Genomic DNA, 26,444 nt, shown 5'->3' with positions numbered 1-26,444 from the left:
GGTTTTTATAGCAGACTTGAGTGGTGAAATAACTTCTACTTGTTTCTTATCATAGCACAACAGAAGCCTATGAATAAAACAGTACTCCTATCTAAACATAATCTAGTGTTCCTGTGTGTTCCAGGCTGTCACCTCTGCAGGGTCGATGCGCTCCTCTAGGAACTGCTGTAGAGAGAGCACCTCGTTGGCGCTGCCTGAGGCACTGCCATTCTTCTTCTTGGCCTGTGTGGCCTGGGGGTCCAGGGACCTCTGCAGCAGCATGGGGCTCTGGTGAGAGGAGCGGGACAGGGGCTGCTGGACAGGGCTGCTCCCGCTGGACCACTCCTCCTGGTCCAGACTGAGGCTGAACTCCCCACTGCTCTCACTGTGGGGCCTGCTGAGGTTTCCGTTCAACGTGCCTGAAGAGAAACACACTACTGTAGGCGAGTTCTGCTCTAACAGTGTACGTCTAACTCAGGTACTAACATACGAGTATCACCCTAAGGTGATGACAGGCAGTAGATATACACCAGCATAGCTCAGAAACCTGCTTATTTGTGAGAACGCAAATAAATAAACAAACATACCAGAACCTAGCCTGGACCCTTCCAGAACATCTCTCACACAGAGAGAGGAAGAGAATTACAGTATCAATGTTAATAGATTACAAAAGTGTTCTGTTTTTTTTTTTTAAATCTAACGTGTGTGTATGAGAGAATCAACAGGGAGTACAATGAAGGAGGTGTCATATGCAGGAACGTGGGAGAGAGGGGGCGTTCTCCTTAGTGATGTGACTGTACCTTTGGCCTCGAGCGGAGCGGAGTGGGAGGTATTACTGCTGATGGTCTTGATACTATGGAGGCTGGAGGCTCTCGAGCCTGGATAGGGATAAGAGGACACGTCACACGGGTCAGCAGATGGTGCAGGCAGGAGGGGTGGCACGGTGCCACGCAACGCCAAACATGCCCAATCACACAAAGGGAGTGGCGAGGGAGGGGCCACACAAACACAAAGGGAGGAATCATTCACGAGGAAAAACCTGTTGTAAAACCTGATTGGAGGAAAGGAGAGGGGCCTTGTGATTGACATGACCCAGAGACCAACACGGGAGGGGCTCAGGTAATTGAGAAGAGTAGGGAGAGGAGGAGACCCGGGGCAGAGGAATGTACCAAAGGATCGGTGGGCTGTATGTGAATGTGGGATGCAAATTGATACAATGTTGTTGCTGTTATTAGTGGTCTTCAGTTTGGTTCAGGTTTGGTGTGGCTGGTACAGTAGTAGTACTGGGGAAACGATGTCAGCAGGTAGTGAGTGGGTGGTAATCATTGATAGCAGTGGCGGTCTTGAGTAAAGTGATACTGTTAGTGGTCTTAGACAGATGTACACAGGTGTGTCACTTACAACAGATGCTACAGGGGACTCTGCACATAGCGGACGGGTCGAGAGCAGAGGGCGACAGAGCCTGAGGAGTGCTAAAGACCTGTAGGCCTGGCACATTCAACACACACAGCTAACTGGGTTAACTTGCTACCACAGATGTTTTATACTACACTGGGCTACAGTGGTGCAGTTCACTTACACTGACCTACTTGTAGTTTGGCTCAGTTTAGGATATAATGCATTGTACTAGGCTATCAGCCATTATATTAATTAACTTACCAACATTACAGCACATCATAACAAAGTGCAATAAAACAGACAGTCGTAGTAAAGTTCATGCAGTAAGAGGTACATTACTGTATAATACAACATACATGACAGTGGGAGGACATTTTAGATAGTGCACAGAAAAAGGAGATAATGACACTAATTGTGATATGTGTGTGTGTGTGTGTGTGTGGGAGAATGGAGTAGGCAGACAGCCCGATCTACGAGCTAATGGAGGAATGCTGCTCATGACCATTTGTTAAGCAGAGTTTACTGTTAGTGATAGCATGCCGAATCTAGTCATTTAGGCAGATCTACTCTAACGCAGGGCTTTAAAACCCTGTTCCTGGACCGGTACCGTCCTGTATGTTCTCTCTCCTGTATGTTCTCCCTAATCTAGCACACCTGATTTAGTTGGTTGATTACAACTGGGGTTGGAGCGAAAACTTACAGTAGGGTAGCGTTCCAGGAACAAGTTTGGAGAACCGTGCTCTAATGGTAGCAAACTGAAATGTAGAGATATGGACCAAGCTTCCAGTAGCACGACATTTACACTTACTGTAAGGCTTTAAAACATTGCCTATTTTTTGCCATTTGTTATTTAATTCCTTTGTCTCCCAGTAATAAACTGGTGTAAAGCCCTGTGGTTAAATAATAGTAATGGGAGTTTGTCCTAAAGGTCAACGGTTCTCTTACCTTGACCTCTGATCCCAATGGGGTCGTCTGAGGATGCTGGAACATCTTCACAGGAAGCGTTGTCTGGAGGAGAAAAAGATGGGGAAATATGAGTTATGGCTGGGGGGGATAGAGAAACTACTGGAGAATAGGGCTTTTGAGGGAAGCAAAGTATGTGGCAGACAATCTTCTGAAAGCTAGAGTATGATGGTAGGCATTCACAGGTGTCCAAATCAAAAAGGAAAAATGGAAATGATAGAAAAAAAGGACATTTACGATGGATTAAACAATGACTTGCTTCTGAAACACAATGAGAGCTGTAGTAAATACACATCCTAGATGATAGTTCACCACACCACCAAGGGGGGATCGACTAGCGGTCCTGTAGTCTCTACCTTTCATCTTCAGGCTCCTCTTGGCCCTGTTGCCAGAGGGCAAAGTGAGGGTGGCGTAGTTGATAGCGTTAGTGGAGTAGGCCATGGAGCCCAGCTCCTTCATGTGCCGACTTCTGCTGCCCCCGTTGGCCTCCACGGGCCCCTCCAGGTTCTCTGTACTGCCTGCCCACTGGCCCCCTGCCAGGGCAATGGACTGCAGCAGGTCGTTCATGGCTGGGGTGGAGATGGAGATGAATTAGCCGAGGGCACAGGGAACAGTGCTAGGCTAGGCATGCAGTGGCTGCTAAGAGTCAAAGCAGCAGCATTCAGAGATGTGCCACAGTCAGTGTGGGCAAGCCCATGTCAGCAAGGCATGCACAAGAGCTGAAATGCAGCCAAACTGAAAGAGTCAAAAATAGTGTGACAGAAAGTCAGGAAATGAGAGAAAGAGAAAAAAAGCACTAAGGCTCCACTTCAATTCCTACATGGTGGCTGTTAGTGAGAGGTGGCGAGAGAAAGAGAGCAGTGAGGTTCTGCAAAGTCATGCCGGCTCTGTAGTGAGAGAGGAGTGAGGAGGATGGCAGGCCGCGCTCACACCACAAGTAGACAGGCAGAGATACAGTATATAGATGGATGGGGCCAGAGTCAAAGTGCAGGCCACACACACACACACACACACACACACACACACACACACACACACACCTACAGACCGTAGAACCCTATACAGTACAGTAGAATGGCATACAGTACCTCCCGACTGCACTGTCACATATACAGCTGAAGTTTACATATACCTTAGCCAAATACATTTAAACTCAGTATCACAATTCCTGACATTTAATCCTTGCAAAAATTCCCTGTTCTAGGTCAGTTAGGATTACCACCATTTTAAGAATGTGAAATGTCAAAATAATAGTAGAGAGAACGATTTATTTCAGCTTTTATTTCTTTCATCACATTCCCAGTGGGTCAGAAGTTTACATACACTCAATTAGATTTTGGTAGCATTGCCTTTAAATTGTTTAAATTGGGTCAAACGTTTTGGGTAGCCTTCCACAAGCTTCCCATAATAAGTTGGGTGAATTTTGGCCCATTCCTCCTGACAGAGCTTGTGTAACTGAGTCAGGTTTGTAGGCCTCCTTGCTCGCACACGCTTTTTCAGTTCTGCCCACAAATTTTCTATAGGATTGAGGTCAAGGCTTTGTGATGGCCACTCCAATACCTTGACTTTGTTGTCCTTAAGCCATTTTGCCACACCTTTGGAAGTATGCTTGGGGTCATTGTCCATTTGGAAGACCCATTTGCGACCAAGCTTTAACTTCCTGACTGATGTCTTGAGAGGTTGCTTCAATATATCCACTCATGATGGCATCTATTTTGTGAAGTGCACCAGTCCCTCCTGCAGCAAAGCACCCCACAACATGATGCTGCCACCCCCGTGCTTCACAGTTGGGATGGTGTTCTTTGGCTTGCAAGCCTCCCCCTTTTTTCTCCAAACATAACAATGGTCATTATGGCCAAACAGTTCTATTTCTGTTTCATCAGACCACAGGACATTTCTCCAAAAAGTACAATCTCTGTCCCCATGTGCAGTTGCAAACCGTAGTCTGGCTTTTTTATGGCGGTTTTGGAGCAGTGGCTTCTTCCTTGCTGAGCGGCCTTTCAGGTTATGTCGATATAGGACTCGTTTAACTGTGGATATAGATCCTTTTGTACCTGTTGTTTCCGCCAGCATCTTCACAAGGTCCTTTGCTGTTGTTCTGGGATTGATTTGCCCTTTTCGCACCAAAGTACGTTCATCTCTAGGAGACAGAAAGCGTCTTCCTGAGCGGTATGACGGCTGCATGGTCCCATGGTGTTTATACTTGCGTACTATTGTTTGTACAGACGAACGTGGTACCTTCAGGCGTTTGGAAATTGCTCCCAAGAATGAACCAGACTTGTGGTCTACAATTTGTTTTCTGAGGTCTTGGCTGATTTCTTTTGATTTTCCCATGATGTCAAGCAAAGAGACAGTGAGTTTGAAGGTAGGCCTTGAAATACATCCACAGGTACACCTCCAATTGACTCAAATGATGTCAATTAGCCTATCAGAAGCTCCTAAAGCCATGACATCCTTTTCTGTAATTTTTCAAGCTGTTTAAATGTACAGTCAACTTAGTGTACGTAAACGTCTGACCCACTGGAATTGTGATATAGTGAATTATAAGTGAAATAATCTGTCTGTAAACAATTGTTGGAAAAATGACTTGTGTCATGTACAAAGTAGATGTCCTAACCGACTTGCCAAATCTATAGTTTGTTAACAAGAAATTTGGGGAGTGGAAAGAAAAACGAGTTTTAATGACTCCAACCTAAGCGTATGTAAACTTCTGACTTCAACTGTACATTGTCTAGACCTAGACCCGCGATGGGCAACTTTGTTGGGGGTGGGGGCCACAAAAAATCTGAACTGATCATGAGAGGCAGCAGTTGGCCACTTTGAACGCGGAGAGAACATTTAAGTTTTAGAGTTAATTTTGTACAATTCTACACATTTTGCCATAGGGTGGAAAGAAATGTTTGAATTTGTTAATATAATATCTGAGTGAGATTGAGTAATAAAATCATTGGGGCCCCCCCGGCTGGTAAATCGACCATGATAACAAGTTTAGATAGCTGGCTGGCTGACTATCAAGTGACTGACATAAGAGGAAAACTGCTGATGCACAGACATATTTTGAAATTGCACCTTGTGTATTCTATTATTGTAACTCGCAACAGTAAGTTTAGACCCCGATTAAATTCTCCCCCCCAAAAATGTATAACCTAGACTAACTTAGAGTGCATCTACAGATACCACAACATAAAAATACAGAAAAAGAACTACAGAACACCACTACTACCACTCACATTACTTCACATAAATGTTGTTAATCATTGAAGAGCGTTAATTTGTACTAATATCTACATTTGTTAGTTCTTGTATGTCATTACTTCGACTGTACACAAATCTAACCCAACAAAATTTGTTGTTAAGATGGATGTATCTACTATTGGTGATAAATTAGAGTATGAGTTTTGTTTATTCCTAGAAAGGAAGAATAGAAACCAGCTAGAAGCTATGAGAAGAGAAGCTAGGTGAGGGAAGCAGGAAGGCGCAGGACAGAGGAGGTGGATGGAGGTGGTAGGACGCCAGGCTATCGGAGGTCTTACACATGGACCGGCGGTAGATGTCCTTCGCTTTGTCTTTCTCCTTCGATCTGTTCCTCATAAAGGGCAACCATTTCACAGCTGTCAGTTTACAGCCAAAGCAGAGAGGGGAGAAACAGAAAGACCAGGGGAGATGGAGAGGAAAAGAAAGGAGGGAAAAAAACAGATGGATGTTAACGCTGAGAACCAGGAGGGAACCAGTGTACCGTTCTGAAGACTCAACTGGTAATAAAAAACATAGTGTTACATAGATATTAGGGAAAATGCTGATATGTATACAAACAGATACACGTGCGCACACACACACAGTGAGACACACTAACGCTCACTCACTCACTGTTCAAACAAAACGCCACGCACACACAGCAAAGTGGGATGGCTGTGATGGGGGTTGCCACATGGAAGACATCAGGCTGCTAACAGACACTACACAAACACATAGAATACCACACACAAAACACCACACATAGGGTGACGTTTATTAAAGGGTGCAATTAGGAGAGTACAACAGTGACACCAGGGGAACGGCACTGCAGTGGAAGGATTGGCTACAGGGATCCCATTGCTAACGCAATAAACATAGTAGATCCTGGGACACTGTATAGAGGCACCATTTTAGATTTCCACCTCCACAGACACCTCCGTGTGTTCTATAGACTGACAGATTTCTGTAAATGCAGACATATTGTGAGTGTTACGTAAAATGTTCTTTAGTATAGCTATTAAAAGACAAAAGAAACATAGTTACATCAAATATTGCCTTTAGAAGTATTACAGTGTACTTCTAATCCATCTGTCTGCATATTTCAAGACATGTCATATGAGGGGGCAGAGAGATACCTGAAGGGTTGGATGATACTTTTCTCGTGAATAATCTTGAAAAAGCTTACACTTAACTGGACATCAACGAATCCTCCATCGTTAAGTCAATGGAAAAATCATATGCTTCATTATATAAATATTGAAAGAGTGTGGGTGACAGAAAGGAACAAAATGGTGCGATTTGAGGATGTGGGAGAGATTAGTGCAGACACTGGAGATAGGGGTGAGAACAGGTGGGTCTGGGCAGGTGTGATGATGTTTGTGTGCGTCTGTATTTTATATATATACACACACACACATATATATATATATATATATATACATATATATACACATGTATATACACATATATATACACACACACACACCTGTTATATATATATATATTAGTCCCAGTCAAAAGTTTGGACACCAACTCATTCAAGGGTTTTTCTTTATTTTGACTCTTTTCAACATTGTAGAATAATAGAAAACATCAAAACTATGAAATAACAATCAAAATACATTTATGAGATTCTTCAAAGTAGCCACCTTTTGCCTTGACAGCTTTGCACACTCTTGGCATTCTCTCAACCAGCTTCACATGGAATGCTTCTCCAACAGTCTTGAAGGAGTTCTCACATAGGGTGAGCACTTGTTGGCTGCTTTTCCTTCACTTTACGTTACAACTCATCCCAAACCATCTCAATTGGGTTGAGGTCATTTGAATGTGGAGGCCAGGTATCTGATGCAGCACTCCATCACTCTCCTTTTTTGTCAAATAGCCCTTACACAGTCCGGAGGTGTGTTTGGTCATTGTCCTGTTGAAAATCGAATTATAGTCCCACTAATCGCAAACCAGATGGGATAGCGTATCGCTGCAGAATGCTGTGGTAGCCATGCTGGTTAAGTATGCCTTGAATTCTAAATAAATCAGAGACAGTGTCACCAGCAAACCACCGTCACACCACCTCCTCCATGCTTCACGGTGGGAACCACACACGCGGAGATAATCCGTTCACCTACTCTGCATCTCACAAAGACACAGCGGTTGGAACCAAAAATCTAACTTTTGGACTCATCAGATCAAAGGACAGATTTCCACCGGTCTAATGTCCATTGCTTTTGTTTCTTGGCCCAAGCACGTCTTCTTATTGGTGTCCTTTAGTGGTAGGTTCTTTGCAGCAATTCGACCATGAAGGCCTGATTCACGCAGTCTCCTCTGAACAGTTGATGTTGATGTGTCTGTTACTTGAACTCTGTGAAGCATTTATTTGGGCTTCAATTTCTGAGGCTGGTAACTAATGAACATATCCTTTGCAGCAGAGGTAACTCTGGGTCTTCCTTTCCTGTGGCGGTCCTCATGAGGGCCAGTTTCATCATAGCGCTTCCTGGTTTTTGTGACTGCACTTGAAGAAACTTTCAAAGTTCTTTCCATTTTCCGGAGTAAAGTAATGATGGAATGTCGTTTCTCTTTGCTTATTTGAGCTGCTCTTGCCATAATATGGACTTGGTCTTTTTCCAAATAGGGCTATCTTCTGTATACCACCACAACACAACTGATTGGCTCAAATGCATTAAGGAGGAAAGAACTTCCAGAAATTAACATTTAACAAGGCACACCTGTTAATTGAAATGCATTCTAGACTACCTCATGAATCTGGTTGAGAGAATGCCAAGAGTGTGCAAAGCTGTCATCAAGGCAAAGGGTTGGCTACTTTGAAGAATTTGAAATATAAAATATATTTTGATTTGTTTAACACTTTTTTGGTAACTATACAATTCCATGTGTTATTTCATAGTTTTGAGGTCTTAAATATTATTATACACTATTATATTATTATACACTACACCGTTTAATAGGTATGTGGGTGTGTTCCTCTGCCCAGGCGTTGCTGACGCCTGCCAGATCTTACAACACTTGGATAGGTATTTTAGTATCAGCTAATCTATCAGTCGATGACACAGCCGATGACATGGCATGCAAACATTGGTTGATGCATGCAACGTCTGAGTAGGGGAACGCGACCATTGACTGAAGGATGAGACACGCCATGTTGACGTGCCTTGAGTGACACGACAGCTCGACTACAACTACCCCGCCCAGCCCTCCCATCTCAGCATACCATTAGAGGAACCTTGGTTACCCTGGTTACTCTGCACATGGGAGTGCTGCACTCTCTGAGAGTCTTTCTTCCCTATCGCACAGAGAGGGAAAAACAAGCACAGGAAGCATTAGGTCCACACAACCAGCCACCACACAACAACAAGGGGCTACTGTCCTGGTGTCTCCTGCCCTGCATACCTCACTGTCAACAACTGACCCCTACTCATGTTCTAGTGTCTGTGTCAGCATGTTCTTTTCTGTCTGACCCAGTGTACTTCGGTTTCTCTGTCTGCGTGCATCATATTACCAGTGTCTGCATGTATCTGCCTCTGTCTGACCATGCATTTCCTGTGTTTAAACCACATGTATTTATTAACTTATTTAGCTAATATGTGATCTAGTCCTTCTTCCTGTCTGTTAGTCCTTCTGATCAGAGGAAGGGACATATTGAGTGAGAGGAAGATCTTGTCCTAGACTCTTTTCTGGTCTGGAGCGGACTCTCTTGCAAAATATAGGTCTATTACTTCCTTCTATTGTGTCTATTTTACCGTAAAGTATATCGATGTGTTTTAATGCACTTCAAATGAGGCTTGATTTGATCAGTAGGGTGTTTTTCCATGCAGGTCAGAGAGTGTCTACTCACTGCTGTTCCTCTTTTGTGTCAGCGTGTCGTCCAGGGAGTTGGAGCCAGAGCCTACGGAGGAGGAGTCCTGGCTGTCCAGAGGAAGCCCCAGGAAGCCCTCGCTGGACTCGGAGCGCGTGGGAGTCAGCGTCAGGGAACGCATCCGCTCCAGACTCCTCGGCTTGATCAGCTTCATCATCTTCAGGGTGATCCAATTCCCTCGTCTGAGATGAGAGAGAGAGATTTGTAATTTAGGGTAAATTATTTGACTCTGGGTAGTGTTCAGTAGGCACAAAAGAGCGGAAAACGTTATAAATTAATGGATGTATTCCCATTTTGTGCCTTACTGAACCAGCATCCGGGGTGTTCTTGTATACCACAACCTCCCAATTCCCGAGAGTCAGCTATGATGATGTTGGTTAAGCATAAAGATGAACCAGAGCTTCTTGGTGAATTTGAACCATATGCAGGAGTTGGTTAGGTTCAGACATAAACCATATGCATTTAGTCAGGCATGGAAATGAATCAGAACTGAATGGTTAGGCACATACGATTCAGGGCAGTTAGTTATGCAATGGAATTAACCATAACCAGACAACTGCAGCAATCTACTGCAGTTATACATTTCATTTTCATGTGGGGGATATCAGCTTTGTCTCCGTCAGCTGTTTACTACGACAGAGGCTGATATGGTCAAAGCACCAACCACAATGATAGCAGTGGGCTCCTCCTAGCTACTTACCTCCGTGGAGGAGAGGGGTCATAAAACTTGTACTGGTCCATGATCTTCTCTTCCAGCTTCTCCTTCTGTCTCCTCAACTCATTCAGCTTGTCACTGTGAAGGAGGGAAAGACCAGTTAGGCACAGGAACAAATGACATCTAGCTACATAGCCAAGAAACAGACATCTCTCTTATTGAAATGATAACTTGAACACTGGTTACAAAATGTAATAGTGGGGTCATCTCTCACATGTACTGTCTCTGTTCTACGTGGAACAGGTCCTTGCTCTCCATGGTCTGTTCTAGCAGGGTGCGGTTCTGCAGCATCAGGGTCTGTATCTGGTCCAGCAGGTGGCGGTTCTCCTCCTCCAGGTTCCCCTTCAACTGACTCAGCAACTAGGGAGAGAGAAATAGACTATTTGAGCAAAGTGGTTGGTGTCCAAGTTGCTTTCACATGGTTGTATATATTACACGTGGGCTGTGCCTTCCCTTCACAGTGGGTGAATACAGGTCAGACACTTGTTAAGCCTTAAAGAGCATGGTACTGAGAAACCATCTATCAGCCTTCCTTTCCAACAGACAGATGTCAGGCAAACATAGTTATGTCTGGACCGAGGCCACATATCGGCTTTGAACACTTACATAACATAGGACTACATTTACCAAGAGTTAGCTGTGATAGTTTGGAAATATGTGGAACATGAAAATGATAATCTAGTGGTTGGTCTATGGGTAGGGGGTACAGATACTGTAGTACCTCACACTGGTTAATGAGTGGGAGGGAGTGAAGGGGGACTGAGGGGTGTGTAACTGTACCTCACACTGGTTAGTGAGTGGGAGGGAGTAAAGGGGGACTGAGGGGTGTGTAACTGTACCTCACACTGGTTAATGAGTGGGAGGGAGTAAAGGGGGACTGAGGGGTGTGTAACTGTACCTCACACTGGTTAGTGAGTGGGAGGGAGTGAAGGGGGACTGAGGGGTGTGTAACTGTACCTCACACTGGTTAGTGAGTGGGAGGGAGTGAAGGGGGACTGAGGGGTGTGTAACTGTACCTCACACTGGTTAATGAGTGGGAGGGAGTAAAGGGGGACTGAGGGGTGTGTAACTGTACCTCACACTGGTTAATGAGTGGGAGGGAGTGAAGGGGGACTGAGGGGTGTGTAACTGTACCTCACACTGGTTAGTGAGTGGGAGGGAGTGAAGGGGGACTGAGGGGTGTGTAACTGTACCTCACACTGGTTAATGAGTGGGAGGGAGTGAAGGGGGACTGAGGGGTGTGTAACTGTACCTCACACTGGTTAATGAGTGGGAGGGAGTGAAGGGGGACTGAGGGGTGTGTAACTGTACCTCACACTGGTTAGTGAGTGGGAGGGAGTGAAGGGGGACTGAGGGGTGTGTAACTGTACCTCACACTGGTTGGTGAGCTTGGTGGAGGTGATGTCCAGCTGCTGGTACTGCTCTTTGAGTTTGGAGAAATCTGCCTCCAGGCGGGTCTGTTCCAGCTTGGCACTGTTCATCTGGCTCTTCAGGTTCTTATGGTCAACCTGCAGGCCCTCATTATCCTTCACCAGCTGGCGGTGTGCCATGTTCAGCCTACACACAGACGTCATGTGTTTTAAACAGCACATTCTTTACTCATAGCCCCCTGTTAGTTCTCTAATTGCAACCACTTAAAATGTCTGCATATTGCCACTAAAAACATGCAAACTTTATTTCCCCCGCTCTCTCTAAAAACCTTGTTGCACAGATTTCTCTGTACCTGGATTGACAGCTTAAGGATGTTCCCTTGCACCTCAAAGTAACCCTCAGGGCAAACTCCCCTCCTCCTCCCCCCTCTCTCATACAAACACACACAGACCTCAGTTTAACCCTGAAACACTCACCTTTCATTCTCCTCCTTCAGTTTGTAGTAGTCTATAGCCGTGGCCTCGTGGCTCTTGTTTTCAGACAGCATCTTCTCCTGCTCTGCCTTCAGCTGTTTCTCCAGCTCCTCCAGCTGATCCTTCTGCCTCAGCAGCTGATTATACCTGCAACACATTACCACCGGTTAGTGGATGGCAGCTGTGTGTGTATATACAGTTGAAGTGGGAAGTTTACATACACTTAGGTTGGAGTCATTAAAACTCGCTTTTCAACCACTCCACAAATTTCTTGTTAACAAACTATAGTTTTGGCAAGTCAGTTAGGACATCTTTGTGCATGACACGTAATTTTTCCAACAAATGTTTACAGAGATTATTCACTTATCCTTCACTGTAACACAATTCCAGTGGGTCAGACGTTTACATACATTAAAATTGACTGTGGCTTTAGAAGCTTCTGATAGGCTAATTGACATAATTTGAGTCAATTGGAGGTGTACCTGTGGATGTATTTCAAGGCCTACCTTCAAACTCAGTGCCTCTTTGCTTGACATCATGGGAAAATCAAAAGAAATCAGCCAAGACCTCAGAATTTTTTTTTTTTTTAGACCTCCACAAGTCTGGTTCATCCTTGGGAGCAATTTCCAAACGCCTGAAGGTACCACATTCATCTGTACAAACAATAGTATGCAAGTATAAACACCATGGGACCACGCAGCCGTCATACCGCTCAGGAAGGAGACACGTTCTGTCTCCTAGAGATGAACGTACTTTGGTGCGAAAAGTGCAAATCATTCCCAGAACAGCAGCAAAGGACCTTGTGAAAATGCTGGAGGAAACCAGTACAAAAGTATCTATATCCACAGTAAAACGAGTCCTATATCGACATAACCTGAAAGGCCGCTCAGCAAGGAAGAAGCCACTGCTCCAAAACCGCCATAAAAAAGCCAGACTACGGTTTGCAACTGCACATGGGGACAGAGATTGTACTTTTTGGAGAAATGTCCTGTGGTCTGATGAAACAAAAATAGAACTGTTTGGCCATAATGACCATTGTTATGTTTGGAGAAAAAAGGGGGAGGCTTGCAAGCCAAAGAACACCATCCCAACTGTGAAGCACGGGGGTGGCAGCATCATGTTGTGGGGTGCTTTGCTGCAGGAGGGACTGGTGCACTTCACAAAATAGATGGCATAATGAGGGAGGGAAATGATGTGGATATATTGAAGCAACATCTCAAGACTTCAGTCAGGAAGTTAAAGCTTGGTCGCAAAAGGGTCTTCCAAATGGACAATGACCCCAAGCATACTTCCAAAGGTGTGGCAAAATGGCTTAAGGACAACAAAGTCAAGGTATTGGAGTGGCCATCACAAAGCCCTGACCTCAATCCTATAGAAAATTTGTGGGCAGAACTGAAAAAGTGCATGCGAGCAAGGAGGCCTACAAACCTGACTCAGTTACACCAGCTCTGTCAGGAGGCATGGGCCAATATTCACCCAACTTATTGTGGGAAGCTTGTGGAAGGCTACCCAAAACATTTGACCCAAGTTTAACAATTTAAAGGCAACGCTACCAAATACTAATTGAGTGCATGTAAACTTCTGACCCACTGGGAACGTGATGAAAGAAATAAAAGCTGAAATAAATCACTTTACTATTATTCTGACATTTTACATTCTTAAAATAAAGTGATGATCCTAACTGACCTAAGACAGGGAATTTTTATTAGGATGAAATGTCAGGAATTGTGAAAAACTGAATGTATTTGGCTAAGGTGTATGTAAACTTCTGATTTCAACTGTATGTGTCTCTGACTTGAGCACTGTGTAATGGTAGAGTGGAACTGAGTGCATACTAAGACTGTCATGTATGTGTATTTGGCCATGTGTGGTTAACCTGTTGGGTCTAGGGGGCAGCATTTGCACGTCTGGATAAAAAAAATGTACCCGATTTAATCTGGTTACTAATCCTACCCAGTAACTAGAATATGCATATACTTATTATATATGGATAGAAAACACTCTAAAGTTTCCAAAACTGTTTGAATGGTGTCTGTGAGTATAACAGAACTCATTTGGCAGGCAAAACCCTGAGACATTTTCTGACAGGAAGTGGATACCTGATGTGTTGTATTGACTTTAAACCTCTCCCATTGAAAAACACAGGGGTTTAGGAATATTTTGGCACTTCCTATTGCTTCCACTAGATGTCACCAGCCTTTACAAAGTGTTTTGAGTCTTCTGGAGGGAGATCTGACCGAACAAGAGCCATGGAACGGTGATGTCCCATTAGACACCTGGCGCGCTACTTCATGTTGGGTACCCTCGTTCCAATACGTTATAAAAGGCTATGCATTCGTCCACCTTGAATATTATTCATGTTCTGGTTAAAAAGGCCCTAATGATTTATGCTATACAACGTTTGACATGTTTGAACGAACGGAAATATATTTTTTCCCCTCGTTCATGACGAGAAGTCCGGCTGGCTTACATCATGTGCTAACGAGACGGAGATTTTTGGACATAAATGATGAGCTTTTTTGAACAAAACTACATTCGTTATGGACCTGTGATACCTGGAAGTGACATCTGATGAAGAGAATCAAAGGTAATGGATTATTTACATAGTATTTTCGATTTTAGATCTCCCCAACATGACGTCTAGTCTGTATCGCAACGCGTATTTTTCTGGGCACAGTGCTCAGATTATTGCAAAGTGTGATTTCCCAGTAAGGTTATTTTTAAATCTGGCAAGTTGATTGCGTTCAAAAGATGTAAATCTATAATTCTTTAAATGACAATATAATATTTTACCAATGTTTTCTAATTTTAATTATTTAATTTGTGACGCTGACTTGACTGCCGGTTATTGGAGGGAAACGATTTCCTCAACATCAATGCCATAGTAAAACGCTGTTTTTGTATATAAATATGAACTTGATAGAACTAAAAATGCATGCATTGTCTAACATAATGTCCTAGGAGTGTCATCTGATGGAGATTGTAAAAGGTTAGTGTATCATTTTAGCTGGTTTTATGGTTTTGGTGACCCTGTCTTTGACTTGACAAAACATTACACACAACTCTTGTAAATGTACTGTCCTAACATACTCTAAATTTATGCTTTACGCCGTAAAACCTTTTTGAAATCGTAAAACGTGGTTAGATTAAGGAGATGTTTATCTTTCAAATGGTGTAACATAGTTGTATTTTTGAAAAATTTGAATTTTGACATTTATTTGGATTCAAATTTGCCGCTCTTGAAATGCACCTGCTGTTGATGGAGTGCACCACAGGTGGCACGCTAGCGTCCCACCTAGCCCCAAGAGGTTAAGTGTGTGATCGATGCCAGCTGAGCTGGAGTATGCTGTAGGCACATAACAGCACCAGTTGAAACCCCACCTGTCCTCCAGGTCTCTGTGCTGTGATTCCAGGCTCTTGTGGGCACTTTTCAGGCCTCCGTGTTTGCCAATGAGGCCCTCATACTCCGAGGCCTGCCTCTCATGCAGGGCAGCCAACTTCTCATGGTCCCTCAGTAGCATCTCATAGGTGGACCTCAAGTCCTCCCTCTCCCTCACCGCACCCTCCTTTTCATTCTCCGTGCTGGACTGCTGTGTCGCAAGCTGGGCATTCTGGGCCATGAGAGTGCCGCTCTGGGAGTTCAGGGTGGAGTTCTCCACCTAAAGGGGAAACAAGAAATCTGATTGGACATCTGTGCCGTCTGAACTCAGTAACTCAGAAATACCCTTAACTATATCTGTTTTTTCAAGGCTTGTGTCATGTCCTTCTAGGCATTGCATTGGATTAGATTCTCCAGTTATGTGAAGAAAAAAAAACAGGGCGATAACCTCAAAACAATTTGAATAGGTGTAGGTGTCGGTTCTGAGCAATAGGGGGCACTGTGTACACAGACAGCCTGTCCATCCAGTAAACAGTGACGTTGAGACTTCACACGTCCTTGTCTTATTTGGATAAACATCAGTGGTCAAATGTTTTTTGAAAGTACAAATTCCCAAGCACAGACATGTTCAAAGTTAGATTTGACATGCAGCAGAATGCAGCCGAATCCTGTTCAGATGTAGATTTTACGACCCAAGATTTTGTTGAACCGCTGCCATAAAATACATCAAAATAGATGTGGCTTATGAGAGGGGAATTCTCTCTAGCCACGTGGCAGTGGAGAGACAGAGCTTGGGTAGGGTTTAAACTACAATATAGGCTATCACTGCAGTGTAGACAAGGCCAGCGTATAGGGTGCAGAGCACAGCAGTAAAGGAGCAACAGTGGGAACCAGGGCTTAGTGGTTAGAGCGTTGGGACAGTAACCGAAAGGTTGCTGGATCTAAGCCCCAAGCTGACAAGGTAAAAATCTGTCATTCTGCCCGAGAAGGCAGTTAACCCACTGATCCCCGGGCGCCGAAAACGTGGATGTCGATTATGGCAGCCCCCCGCACCTCTCTGATTCAGAGGGGTTGGGTTAAATGCGGAAGACACATTTCAGTTGAATGCATTCAGTTGTACAACTGACTAGGTATCCCCCTTTCCCTTACTTGTAGTTTGGCATTCTGGGTCTGTAGGGTGGTGTTGTTCTCCTGTAGAGATGCAGTCTGTCTCTGTAGAGCCAGAATCTGAGCCTGCAGGTTATTGCTCTGGGTCTCCAGCTGCTTCAGGTTGGTATGCAGGGCCTGCTTCTCTGCCTGTAGGGTGGCATTCTGAAAATGACAGACACACACACACAAGATTAAGGCATGCATTAATTATATACAGAGGCCCTTCACATATAGAAGATGGCTATTTTGACTTGTTGATTAGATTGAGTTTACTTACGTTTCTCTCCACCTCAATGAGGCGGTCTTTGACCTTGAGCAGTTCCCGGGTGGTCTCGTGGCTCTCCTTCTCCCACCTGTTGACCGCCTGAGAGTCCTCCCTGTCCCCTCTTCTGGGGGGCGAGCTCTGCACCATCCTCTCCTCCTCCTCCCTCTGTCGCAGGGCCTCGTAGTTCTTCTTCACCTGGAGAGGTCAAAGGTGAATGGGTTAAACCTCCATCCCCCAAAATATGCCCATGCTAATAAGTTCCATCTCTGTTCTGGCAACCCAGCGGCAAGGGTTCTAGTTTTCGTCACAGAGTTAAACATGTGCTGCGGAAACTATTCTCTGGGTTTTCTAGGCTCCTGGTGCCTCATAAATAGATAACACAATGGAAAAGGAATGAATAAATTATGAATTGCCTCAGAAGCATTTGAGCGTTTCTCTGAGTCACGCGTTAAAGAAGCATAACACAGGACCTCTCTGGGATAATGTTTTTTGTACAGATGTTCATTGGGCTGCTATTCTATATTGTTTAGGACTCACAGTTTTGAGCTCCTGGCGCAGTTGTTGGTTGAGGTTGGAGGACTCCTGTAGTCTGGCCTCCAAGGCTGCTATCTTCTCCTCCTTGATCTCCAGAGTAGATTTGAGAGTGGACTCTAGCTTGAACTCCAGCAGCTTATACCTGCACATAATGGACATTCACAATCATTAAAAGACCAAGGATCTTTCCTGGATAAAATTCAATGTCTTGACACTGTATTGTTGGCAGTGTCTACTATGAACCTTAACTGATGTGGTCACAATTATTTATGGGGGGGATGGGTACCTTTAAGCAGCAGCATAATGGTTTGTGTGTATATTACCTGTCGTCGTCAGAGCTCTGCTCGTCCTGCAGCAGCCTCTGCTTGTTGAGCAGCCTCTCCTTGTTGAGGCCCATCTTCTCCAGCTCGTGTGTCAGTTTCTCCAGGTCATTGTTCATCTGCTGAGTCCGCAGTTTCTCACTCACCAGTTCCTGAAACGTCAAACACCAATCCAGTCACCCTACATTCATAATCCCTAGAATTTAATCCTTTATTAATGAATAATCCAATCTTAATGTACTTAATGGAACATAGTTGAGTTCCAAGTTTAAGAAAAAGTGTTGGCATAGTGCTCTGGTTTTATTACTTCTTGCATAACGCAGGTGCAATGATTATAGCTGAAATTAAAGGTTAGTCCCAAAATGTCAGGAATTAAGTTTTCAAAATATTTTACTTTCAAAACACAGAAATACAGCCAGCATGATGCATTTTGCATATATCTTGAAAACTTGATTGCTGACATGCAAAACATTTTGGGACTATATCAACAATGGACTAATGAAACAAACAAATACCAAAATAGTTTTCCTTTAAATCAATATTCTAAAATGTACATTTGAAGACTTGTGGGCATTCACCCCATGCATTACCATTACAATCCAGTCATTCAAACTCCCATATATACACTAACATTACAACATGCATCTCTAAGGTAGTCGCTACATCATTACCTCTCGCAGAGTGACCAGGGTCTTCTTATCAATGGTGGCCTGTTTGACCAGCTCCTTGTTCTCCTTCTCCAAATCTTTGAGGCGGTTGCAGGAGTCCTTGAAGGAGGTCATCTCCTTGCCCAGCAAGCGGTTGTCCTTCTCCAGGTGGCTGATCCTCAGGTTGTCCTCGTCCATCTTGGAGTCCCTGATCTCCGCCTGCTGTCTCAGCCTCTTGTTGTCCTTCTCCAGGTGCTTCTTGTCCTTCTCCAGCTGAGAGCTCTCTTGCTCCAAAGTCTTATTCTCCTGCTCCAGCTGCTCCAGACGTTTGCTGGAGATCTTCAGTTCCTCCAGGCTCCTCTGCAGGCTCTGGTTCTCCTGCTCTATGTCCTGCAGCTCCCCCTCCAGCTGCTGCATCTTGCGGCTGCTGTTGTCCAAGGCCTTCTGCAGCCGCTGGTTTTCCGTATCCAGGCCCTGGTTGCTCACCTCAAGCCTCTCAGTTTTCTTGGAGGAGGCCTTGAGCAGCTCCAGGCTCCTTCTCAGCTGGCTCCTCTCACTCTCCAGCTCAAGGTTCTCCAGCTCCAGCTGAGCCGCCTTGTTCCCAGCCGAGCGGAGCACCTCAACAGTCCTGCGAAGCTCCAGGTTCTCCTCGTCCAGCTGGGAGTTCTCCTTCTCCAGGGCCTCCAGCTGGAAGGATGTGCTCCGCAGGCCGTCCACCATCTTCTTTAAACGACGGCCCTCTGCCTCCAGCTCGGAGTTCTCCTTCTCCAGAGACACCACCTGAGGATTTGGGAGAATATGGGAACATTTATCAACAAAGCACTTTTCCTCATTCAAACTCCCATCTACTTTATACAATAGGAGCTGCACAACAAATAAGTGACTCATTTGGCACACAATAGACACCAGGTATACCGACAACTATAAGTGAAGTTTACAGCCACCAATGCACGCAGGGGCCGACCTTGTCACAGGTGATGCCCAGACTGGCTACTCGTTTCTGCAGGGCCTCGTTCTCCCTCTCCAGCCGCTGCGCCTCCACCTCCAGCTCCTCAGCCCTCTCGCCCTTCTCCTTGTACATCTCCAGGTCCTTACGCAGCTGTTTGCGCTCAAACTCCAGCTTGTTGAGCTTGGAGCTGGTCTCCCGGATGGACTCGTGCAGCACGCGGTTCTCCTTCTCCACGTCTTTGACCCGCGCCTCAGCGCCCACCTGGGAGCGCTGCCTCAGCGACGAGACGGTCTGGGTCAGATGCTCGTTCTCCTGCTCCAGGCCTTTCACCTGGAACATAGAGGACGTCTGAGTGGCGCTATGGGACAGCTTCAACTCGAGTCATGCTTCAGTATGGTGTTAATATGAACAGAGCCCCAGAGATTATCTGACCATGAAAGACTCTTTGCTCTTATAATACCCCAGGGTCCTGAATTTGTCCTAATCAGGTCGAGTAGTCATGAAAAGTTCCTGGCCCTAGCTCTGAACCCTGTAGTGTATGTTCACCAGAGATCTGTTCTTCTACTGTAAACCTCATCAATCTAAACTCCCTGTGTCTGGGGCCTCATTAGATTCTGTCGGCTTTCATTACCCCCCCAAGCCACACAGAGCTCTTCAAACTCACTGGGAGAATGCAAGCACAAAGACTACACTCTTCTAAGAAAACTCAATCCAGATCCATAATGATTAAGTAGTAATGTCGTTTTGAGTTTCTTGGAACAAGACCAGAACAAGGTCAAAACAGTCCTTTGACCCGCCTAAAATGAAAGGCTGTTTGTGTCTTGAGCATGGACATGCATGCCTGTGTGTTTGTGTGTACCTGTCTATCTGCGTTCTCTCTCAGTGTCTCCAGGGTTTTCTCCAACAGAGCCTTCTCCTTCATCAGGTCGGTGCTGAGGCTCTCTGCACTGCACAGACTCTCCCTGCCTGTGTTCAGCTCACTCTCCAGCTGCACCAGCTGCAGGCACACACAGAGGACGCACTGTTACCATGGTACCCAGTCACTTAGATCACAGACAATGACACTATGCAGTACAACATCATTACATTGTAATCCGGTCAATGAAATTCTCAATTTAATTTCCTGATTTGCCAAAATAAAACTGAATTGACTATGATACACAGACATTTATATTTCTCTAATTACAGTGGCTCCGTGTTGTGATGCATGTCCTATATTAAAGACATGCGTAAGCCCACTCCATATCGCCCTTCCCATGAACACCGGCTCCAATCTCTGTTGTCTCCTCTCCCCTCCGGAGGATGCTCTGTCAGACTGCACTAGGTAATTACCACTCATGTCACTCACACCCTCTACAAAGGGAAGGGCTGAATTATCTACAAATAAAAGCTTTTCACTGCAGCCGCTTCATTCTCAGTCTGTTCTCTCCCTCTGCCCTTTCTGCTCACCGCATGACGCACAAACACTGTGGCACCAACAGCAACTACAAGCGCACTGTGTATACACACACACACCATTCTTCAAAAAGCAGGCGGACTATTACTAACCATATCATAGATATATACTCACAAGCACTTCACTATGTCAAAGCAGCTTAACTCAAAATTGCCTTCTTATTGCTCCTGCTTGGATTCACTTTTAAATGGGCTCTTTTACAGACAGAGTGCTGTTGCCTAACTCTGTTTCGCCTGAGAAATGCACATTTCATGCATTTTATGTGGAGTGCACAGAGAAGGCTTAACCTCTTATAGCTCCTTAAGGATAGGGGGCGCTATAGCGAATTTTGAAAAAAATACGTGCCCATTTTAAATGGCCTCCTACTCAAACTCAGAAGCTAGGATATGCATATAATTAGTAGATTTGGATAGAAAACACTCTAAAGTTTCTAAAACTGTTTGAATGGTGTCTGAGTATAACAGAACTCATATGCCAGTCAAAACCCCGAGACAGATCCTAACAGGAAGTGGAAATCTGATTTGTGGACTCACTTTCAGCACTTTGCCTATAAAAATCACCGTGAGTTAGGATTTATTGAGCACTTCCTAAGGCTTCCACTAGATGTCAACAGTCTTTACAAAGTGGTTTGAGTCTTCTATGGTACAAACTGACCGAAAGAGAGGCTTTGGAAGTTGGTCACAGGGGGAGGGCCATTACTACTATGACGCGGGCGCCCATGGCTACCCTCCCCTTTCGAAACGTTTAGTAAGACAATGCAATCGTCCCCCTTGAATATTATTGAAGCTCTGGTTGAAAAAGGCCCTAAAGATTTATGTTATACAACGTTTGACATGTTTGAACGAACTTAAATATATATTTTTTTGCACATTCGTGACGACAAGTCCCGCGCGCTACAGTACATTATGAGTAGCCTTCGGAACGCGCTAACAAGAAGAAGCTATTGGGACATAAATTATTCACTTTTTCGAACAAAACTACATTTGTTGTGGACCTGGGATTCCTGGAAGTGCCTTCTGATGAAGATAATCAAAGGTAAGGGAATATTTACAAGAGTATATTTGATTTTAGATGGTTCCAAGATGGCGCTAACCTGTATCGCCTAGCCTATTTTTCTGAGCATAGCATCCCCTTTTATTGCAAAGTGTGATTTCCCAGTAAAGTTCTTTTTAAATCTGGCAATGCGGTTGCATTCATGAGATGTTAAGCTATAATTCTTTGAATGACAATATTACATTTTTAAAATGTTTTCGAATAGTAATTTAGTAAATTGTAGCGCTGACTCACCGGATGCATTTGAGGGAAAATATTTTCTGAACGTCACGCGCCGATATAAAATGCTGTTTTTATATATAAATATGAACTTTATCGAACAAAAGAATGCATGTATTGTGTAACATGATGTCCTAGCAGTGTCATCTGATGAAGATTGTCAAAGGTTAGTGCTTCATTTAGCTGTTTTTTAGTTATTTGTGATGCATGTGGTTGGTCGGAAAATGGCGGTGTGGCTATTTTGATGATGTACTCTCCTAACATAATGTAATGTTTTGCTTTCGCTGTAAAGCCTTTTTGAAATCGGACAACGTGGTTCGATTCAGGAGAAGTGTATCTATAAAACGGTGTAAAATAGTCCTATGTTTGAGAATTTTTTTTTATTACATTTGGTTATGGTTAGGTTATGAATATGGCGCTCTGATTTTTCGCTGGATGTTGATCCCGCATACGGGACCAGCCTTTCAAGAGGTTTAAGTGTCTGAAAATAGCTGAGAGAGTTAGCTTGGAGAAACCTTCAAGTGTCAAGTCTGAGAAATAATAGGAAATGGACTTCAGGATTTACTAAGTTCTTTCAACTCCCTCTGTTTTCATGGATCTATGAATCCTGAAAGCCAAGTCCTGGGGTGAAATATAGGGGGCTGGAGAAAGATGCTAGTGTACTGTAGGGTTACAGAGCAGGCAGCCATTGTTATGTTGTTGATGCAATAAGGAGCCAATGTGGAGTGGGCAGATGATTGATGGGCAGATGAGGGCCCATGTTTAGGCAGCAAGTGTGAAGACGTATGGGACAAGTGTAAAAGCTCTATTGACCCTCTGGGTGAGCCTCTGGTTCTCCTTGTTGGCCTTGAGGTAGTGTGCAGGGGCGTCCTCGCTGGCAGAGCCCCTCAGCTCCTCCACGGTTTTCAGCAGGGCCTGGTTCTCCTTCTCCAGCTTCAGCAGGCGGCTGGACGTCAGCTCATTCACCTCGTGGCCCAGAGACTTCTGAGGCACTGCACAATGAAACCAACTCTATGTTAAACACACAACATACTGCACCGAGAGACTGAAAACAGCCATCACTAGCACAGAGAGGCTGCTTCCTATATACACAGACTTGAAATCATTGGCCACTTTAATAAATGGAACACTAGTCACTTTAACAATGTTTACATCTCTTGCATTACTGATCTCATATGTATATACTGTATTCTACACTATTCTACTGTATCGTAGTCTATGCCACTATGACATTGCTCGTCCATATATTTATATATTCTTAATTCCATTTCTTTACTTAGATTTTTGATTTGTGTGTATATGTTGTGAAATTGTTAGATATTACTTGTTAGATATTGCTGCACTGTTGGAACTAGAAGCACAAACATTTCGCTGCACCCGCAATAACATCTGCTAAACACGTGTATGTGACCAATACAATTTGATATGCTAAAAAGGTACTGTTGTAGTGTTGGGGAACTTCCCAATGGGAAGAGGAAGTATGGGACATCCCTAAATGTAGATCTATATCAGTACTGTAGTTACTGAGGAAACACACAGGGTTGATCCTGATCCAAGACCAGTTAAACATTATTCCAAATCCAGGCCCGTTGCTAATCTGGGTCTCGGATTCATTAAATATTAATTACAGGAGCGAATCATGTGTAAATAAACCCTATCCAAACTGTTGTGTGTGTGTGTGTATATGGTGGGCCGGGGCCGGGGTTGAAGCCAGAGCCCCAGTAGGCCTATTGCTGCTCACCCTCTGTCAGATCAGGGGTCTTGGAGAGCTGCTCCAGCTCCCAGCCCAGGTGGAGAGACTCGTCCATGCTCTGTTTCTGGGCCATTTCTAGCACCAGGTTCTCCTCTAGCAGCTCCTCGATACGCTTCCTGTCCATGTCCCGCTCCTGATGCACAGACAAACACACAACGTACTGTCAGGATGGCTATACAGTTTACTAAACCTTAAAGCCGATTTAAGGTAATTCCAGCGTTTGCATTGACAGTACAGCATTTACTGCGATGCAGCCTCTGTAGAAGTCAGGGCATTCATACTTCTTGTGCTTTGTGGAGCAGTTGTAAAGGAAGTTGTCAAGGAAGTGAGTTTGTGTTTATACAGGACCTACCGTCCCCACCTATCGTCAACCAATCATGTCAACGCAGAGCTATACGGAGCCCTCCGGTTTGTTACAAAATCTGGAAGGCGCACGACAACGCGGTTACGTAGCTTGATTTGGCCTCCGCAAGCCTCCGCAATTGCATCACACCCTCCGGACAGAGCCTCTGGATCACATTTCAGGATCAAGCATAAATTGGCTTTTACAGTGAGAACCTATTCAGTACAGCATATGGGATTTTATTGAGAGAGAACGAGATTCAAAAGGCACTCGCACATCTGAGCAATCTTGTTGCAGGTGCATGGCAACAGTTCAAACAGGATGAAGGAAAAAAAGGAAGGGAGAACCTACAAAATAGTTCCAAAAAGAGAAAATATACAAACATACCAGTATGTCTGTTAACTTTAATCCCACACAAAACACAGACTTTCATTCTCAATCTTTCCCTCACCATTTCCATGTCGTGGATCTTGGATTTGAGCTGCAGGCTCTCTTTCTCCAGTTCGTGGAGTTTGTCAGAGCGAGCCCTGGTTCCTTCTAGCTGGTCCTTAAGCATGGCCTTGGTCTCCAGCAGAACCTGGTTGTCCTCCTTCAGCTCCTGTAGGGCCCAGCAGAGAGCAACATCATCAGCCCTGTCACTTCTAATACACAACATTCAACAAACATTGGGGAAACAAGTCAATACATTTATGTTACACCCAATGGATGCTTCATTGACACGTCAAGCTTGTTGGGTGCTGAACTGCTATTGATTTGTTCGGGCATACCTCCACTCTAGCTTTGTAGAACTCAATGTCATGGAGCCTCTCCTTGTAGCGTCCCACTTCACTTTCCAGCTTGTCCACTCTGATGGCCTTCTCTCTCAGAACGTCCAGCTCGTCACGATAGGCCCTGGCAGAACGTGCGTCTGACAACAACTGCATGCTCTGGAGGTGACAAACAAAACACTTCATGTCAGTGTCACACACATACAAGATATTTGTTTTCACACTCATTTCCCCTGAGTGTACAAAACATTAAGAACACCTTCCTAACATTGAGTTGCGCCTCCCTTTGACCTCAGAACAGCCTCAATTCGCCGGGGAATAGACTCTACAATGTGTTGTGGTCTTCCTGTCTGGGTTGGCACCCCCCCTTGGGCTGTGCCGTGGCGGAGAACTCTGTGGGCTATACTTGTCCCGGGATGGTATGTTGGTGGTTGGAGATATCCCTCCAGTGGTGTGGAGGCTGTGCTTTGGCAAAGTGGGTGGGGTTATATCCTGCCTGTTTGGCCCTGTCCGGGGGTTTCATCGGGTGGGGCCACAGTGTCTCCTGACCCCTCCTGTCTCAGCCTCCAGTATTTATGCTGCAGTAGTTTGTGTGTCGGGGGGCTAGGGTCAGTCTGTCACATCTGGAGTATTTCTCTTGTCTTTTCCGGTGTCCTGTGTGAATTTAAATATGCTCTCTCTAATTCTCTCTTTTTCTCTCCCTCTCTTGGTGGACCTGAGCCCTAGGAACATGCCTCAGGACTACCTGGCTTGATGACTCCTTGCTGTCCCCAGTTCACCTGGCCGTGCTGCTGCTCCAGTTCCAACTGTTCTGCCTGCAGCTATGGAATCCTGACCTGTTCACCAGTTCCAACTGTTCTGCCTGCAGCTATGGAATCCTGACCTGTTCACCAGACGTGCTACCTGTCCCAGACCTGTTCACCAGACGTGCTACCTGTCCCAGACCTGTTGTCCCAGACCTGCTGGAACCCTGACCTATTCACCGGATGTGCTACCTGTCCCAGACCTGCTGTTTTCAACTCTCTAGAGACAGCAGGAGCGGTAGAGATACTCTCAAAGATCGGCTATGAAAAAGCCAACTGACACTTACTCTTGTGTTACTGACTTGTTGCACCCTCGACAACTACTATGATTATTATTATTTGACAATGCTGGTCATTTATGAACATTTGAACATCTAGGCCATGTGCTGTTATAATCTCCACCCGGCACAGCCAGAAGAGGACTGGCCACCCCTCATAGCCTGGTTCCTCTCTAGGTTTCTTCCTAGGTTTTTGGCCTTTCTAGGGAGTTTTTCCTAGCCACCGTGCTTCTACACCTGCATTACTTGCTGTTTGGGGTTTTAGGCTGGGTTTCTGTACAGCACTTTGAGATATCAGCTGATGTAAGAAGGGCTATATAAATACATTTGACATTTGATTTGTTGAAAGCGTTCCACAGGGATGCTGGCCCATGTTGACTCAATGCTTCCCACAGTTATGTCAAATTGGCTGGATATCCTTTGGGTGGTGAACCATTCTTGATACACACGGGAAACCTTTGAGCGTGAAAAACCCAGCAGCGTTGCAGTTCTTGACGCAAACCGATGCGCCTGGCACCTACTACCATA

At 44.8% G+C, this 26,444-nt stretch overlaps 1 protein-coding gene across 8 annotated transcripts in view; it reads right to left on the bottom strand.

Moving 5' to 3' along the window:
* LOC106607988 (girdin) overlaps window positions 1-26,444 on the bottom strand; it is a 97,336-nt gene that overhangs the window by 3,835 nt on the left and 67,057 nt on the right. For 5 of the 8 annotated variants that reach the window (XR_001329355.2, XR_006770591.1, XM_014205542.2 and 2 more), the window contains 24 exons: window positions 24,836-24,994; window positions 24,520-24,666; window positions 23,714-23,858; window positions 22,786-22,964; window positions 20,104-20,241; window positions 19,260-19,574; window positions 18,320-19,075; window positions 17,652-17,800; window positions 17,332-17,470; window positions 16,807-16,989; window positions 16,530-16,691; window positions 15,383-15,660; window positions 12,005-12,148; window positions 11,528-11,714; window positions 10,372-10,517; window positions 10,143-10,235; window positions 9,422-9,624; window positions 8,798-8,869; window positions 5,874-5,951; window positions 2,697-2,909; window positions 2,323-2,385; window positions 1,381-1,467; window positions 780-857; window positions 133-398 (listed from right to left, as the gene is read on the bottom strand). Coding sequence is in view for 6 of the 8 variants with exons in the window: in XM_014205542.2 (XP_014061017.1) it covers window positions 133-398; window positions 780-857; window positions 1,381-1,467; window positions 2,323-2,385; window positions 2,697-2,909; window positions 5,874-5,951; window positions 8,798-8,869; window positions 9,422-9,624; window positions 10,143-10,235; window positions 10,372-10,517; window positions 11,528-11,714; window positions 12,005-12,148; window positions 15,383-15,660; window positions 16,530-16,691; window positions 16,807-16,989; window positions 17,332-17,470; window positions 17,652-17,800; window positions 18,320-19,075; window positions 19,260-19,574; window positions 20,104-20,241; window positions 22,786-22,964; window positions 23,714-23,858; window positions 24,520-24,666; window positions 24,836-24,994 (4,380 nt within the window). In the remaining 2 variants the exon portion in view is untranslated. The remainder of the gene's footprint in view (window positions 1-132; window positions 399-779; window positions 858-1,380; window positions 1,468-2,322; window positions 2,386-2,696; window positions 2,910-5,873; window positions 5,952-8,797; window positions 8,870-9,421; window positions 9,625-10,142; window positions 10,236-10,371; window positions 10,518-11,527; window positions 11,715-12,004; window positions 12,149-15,382; window positions 15,661-16,529; window positions 16,692-16,806; window positions 16,990-17,331; window positions 17,471-17,651; window positions 17,801-18,319; window positions 19,076-19,259; window positions 19,575-20,103; window positions 20,242-22,785; window positions 22,965-23,713; window positions 23,859-24,519; window positions 24,667-24,835; window positions 24,995-26,444) is intronic. The other 3 variants (XM_014205565.2, XM_014205558.2, XM_014205573.2) reach the window with 3 other exon arrangements.

Source organism: Salmo salar, chromosome ssa01, assembly GCF_905237065.1.
Source record: "Salmo salar chromosome ssa01, Ssal_v3.1, whole genome shotgun sequence".
Classification (NCBI taxonomy): Eukaryota; Metazoa; Chordata; class Actinopteri; order Salmoniformes; family Salmonidae; genus Salmo; species Salmo salar.
This window is presented reverse-complemented; position numbering and strand designations above follow the sequence as displayed.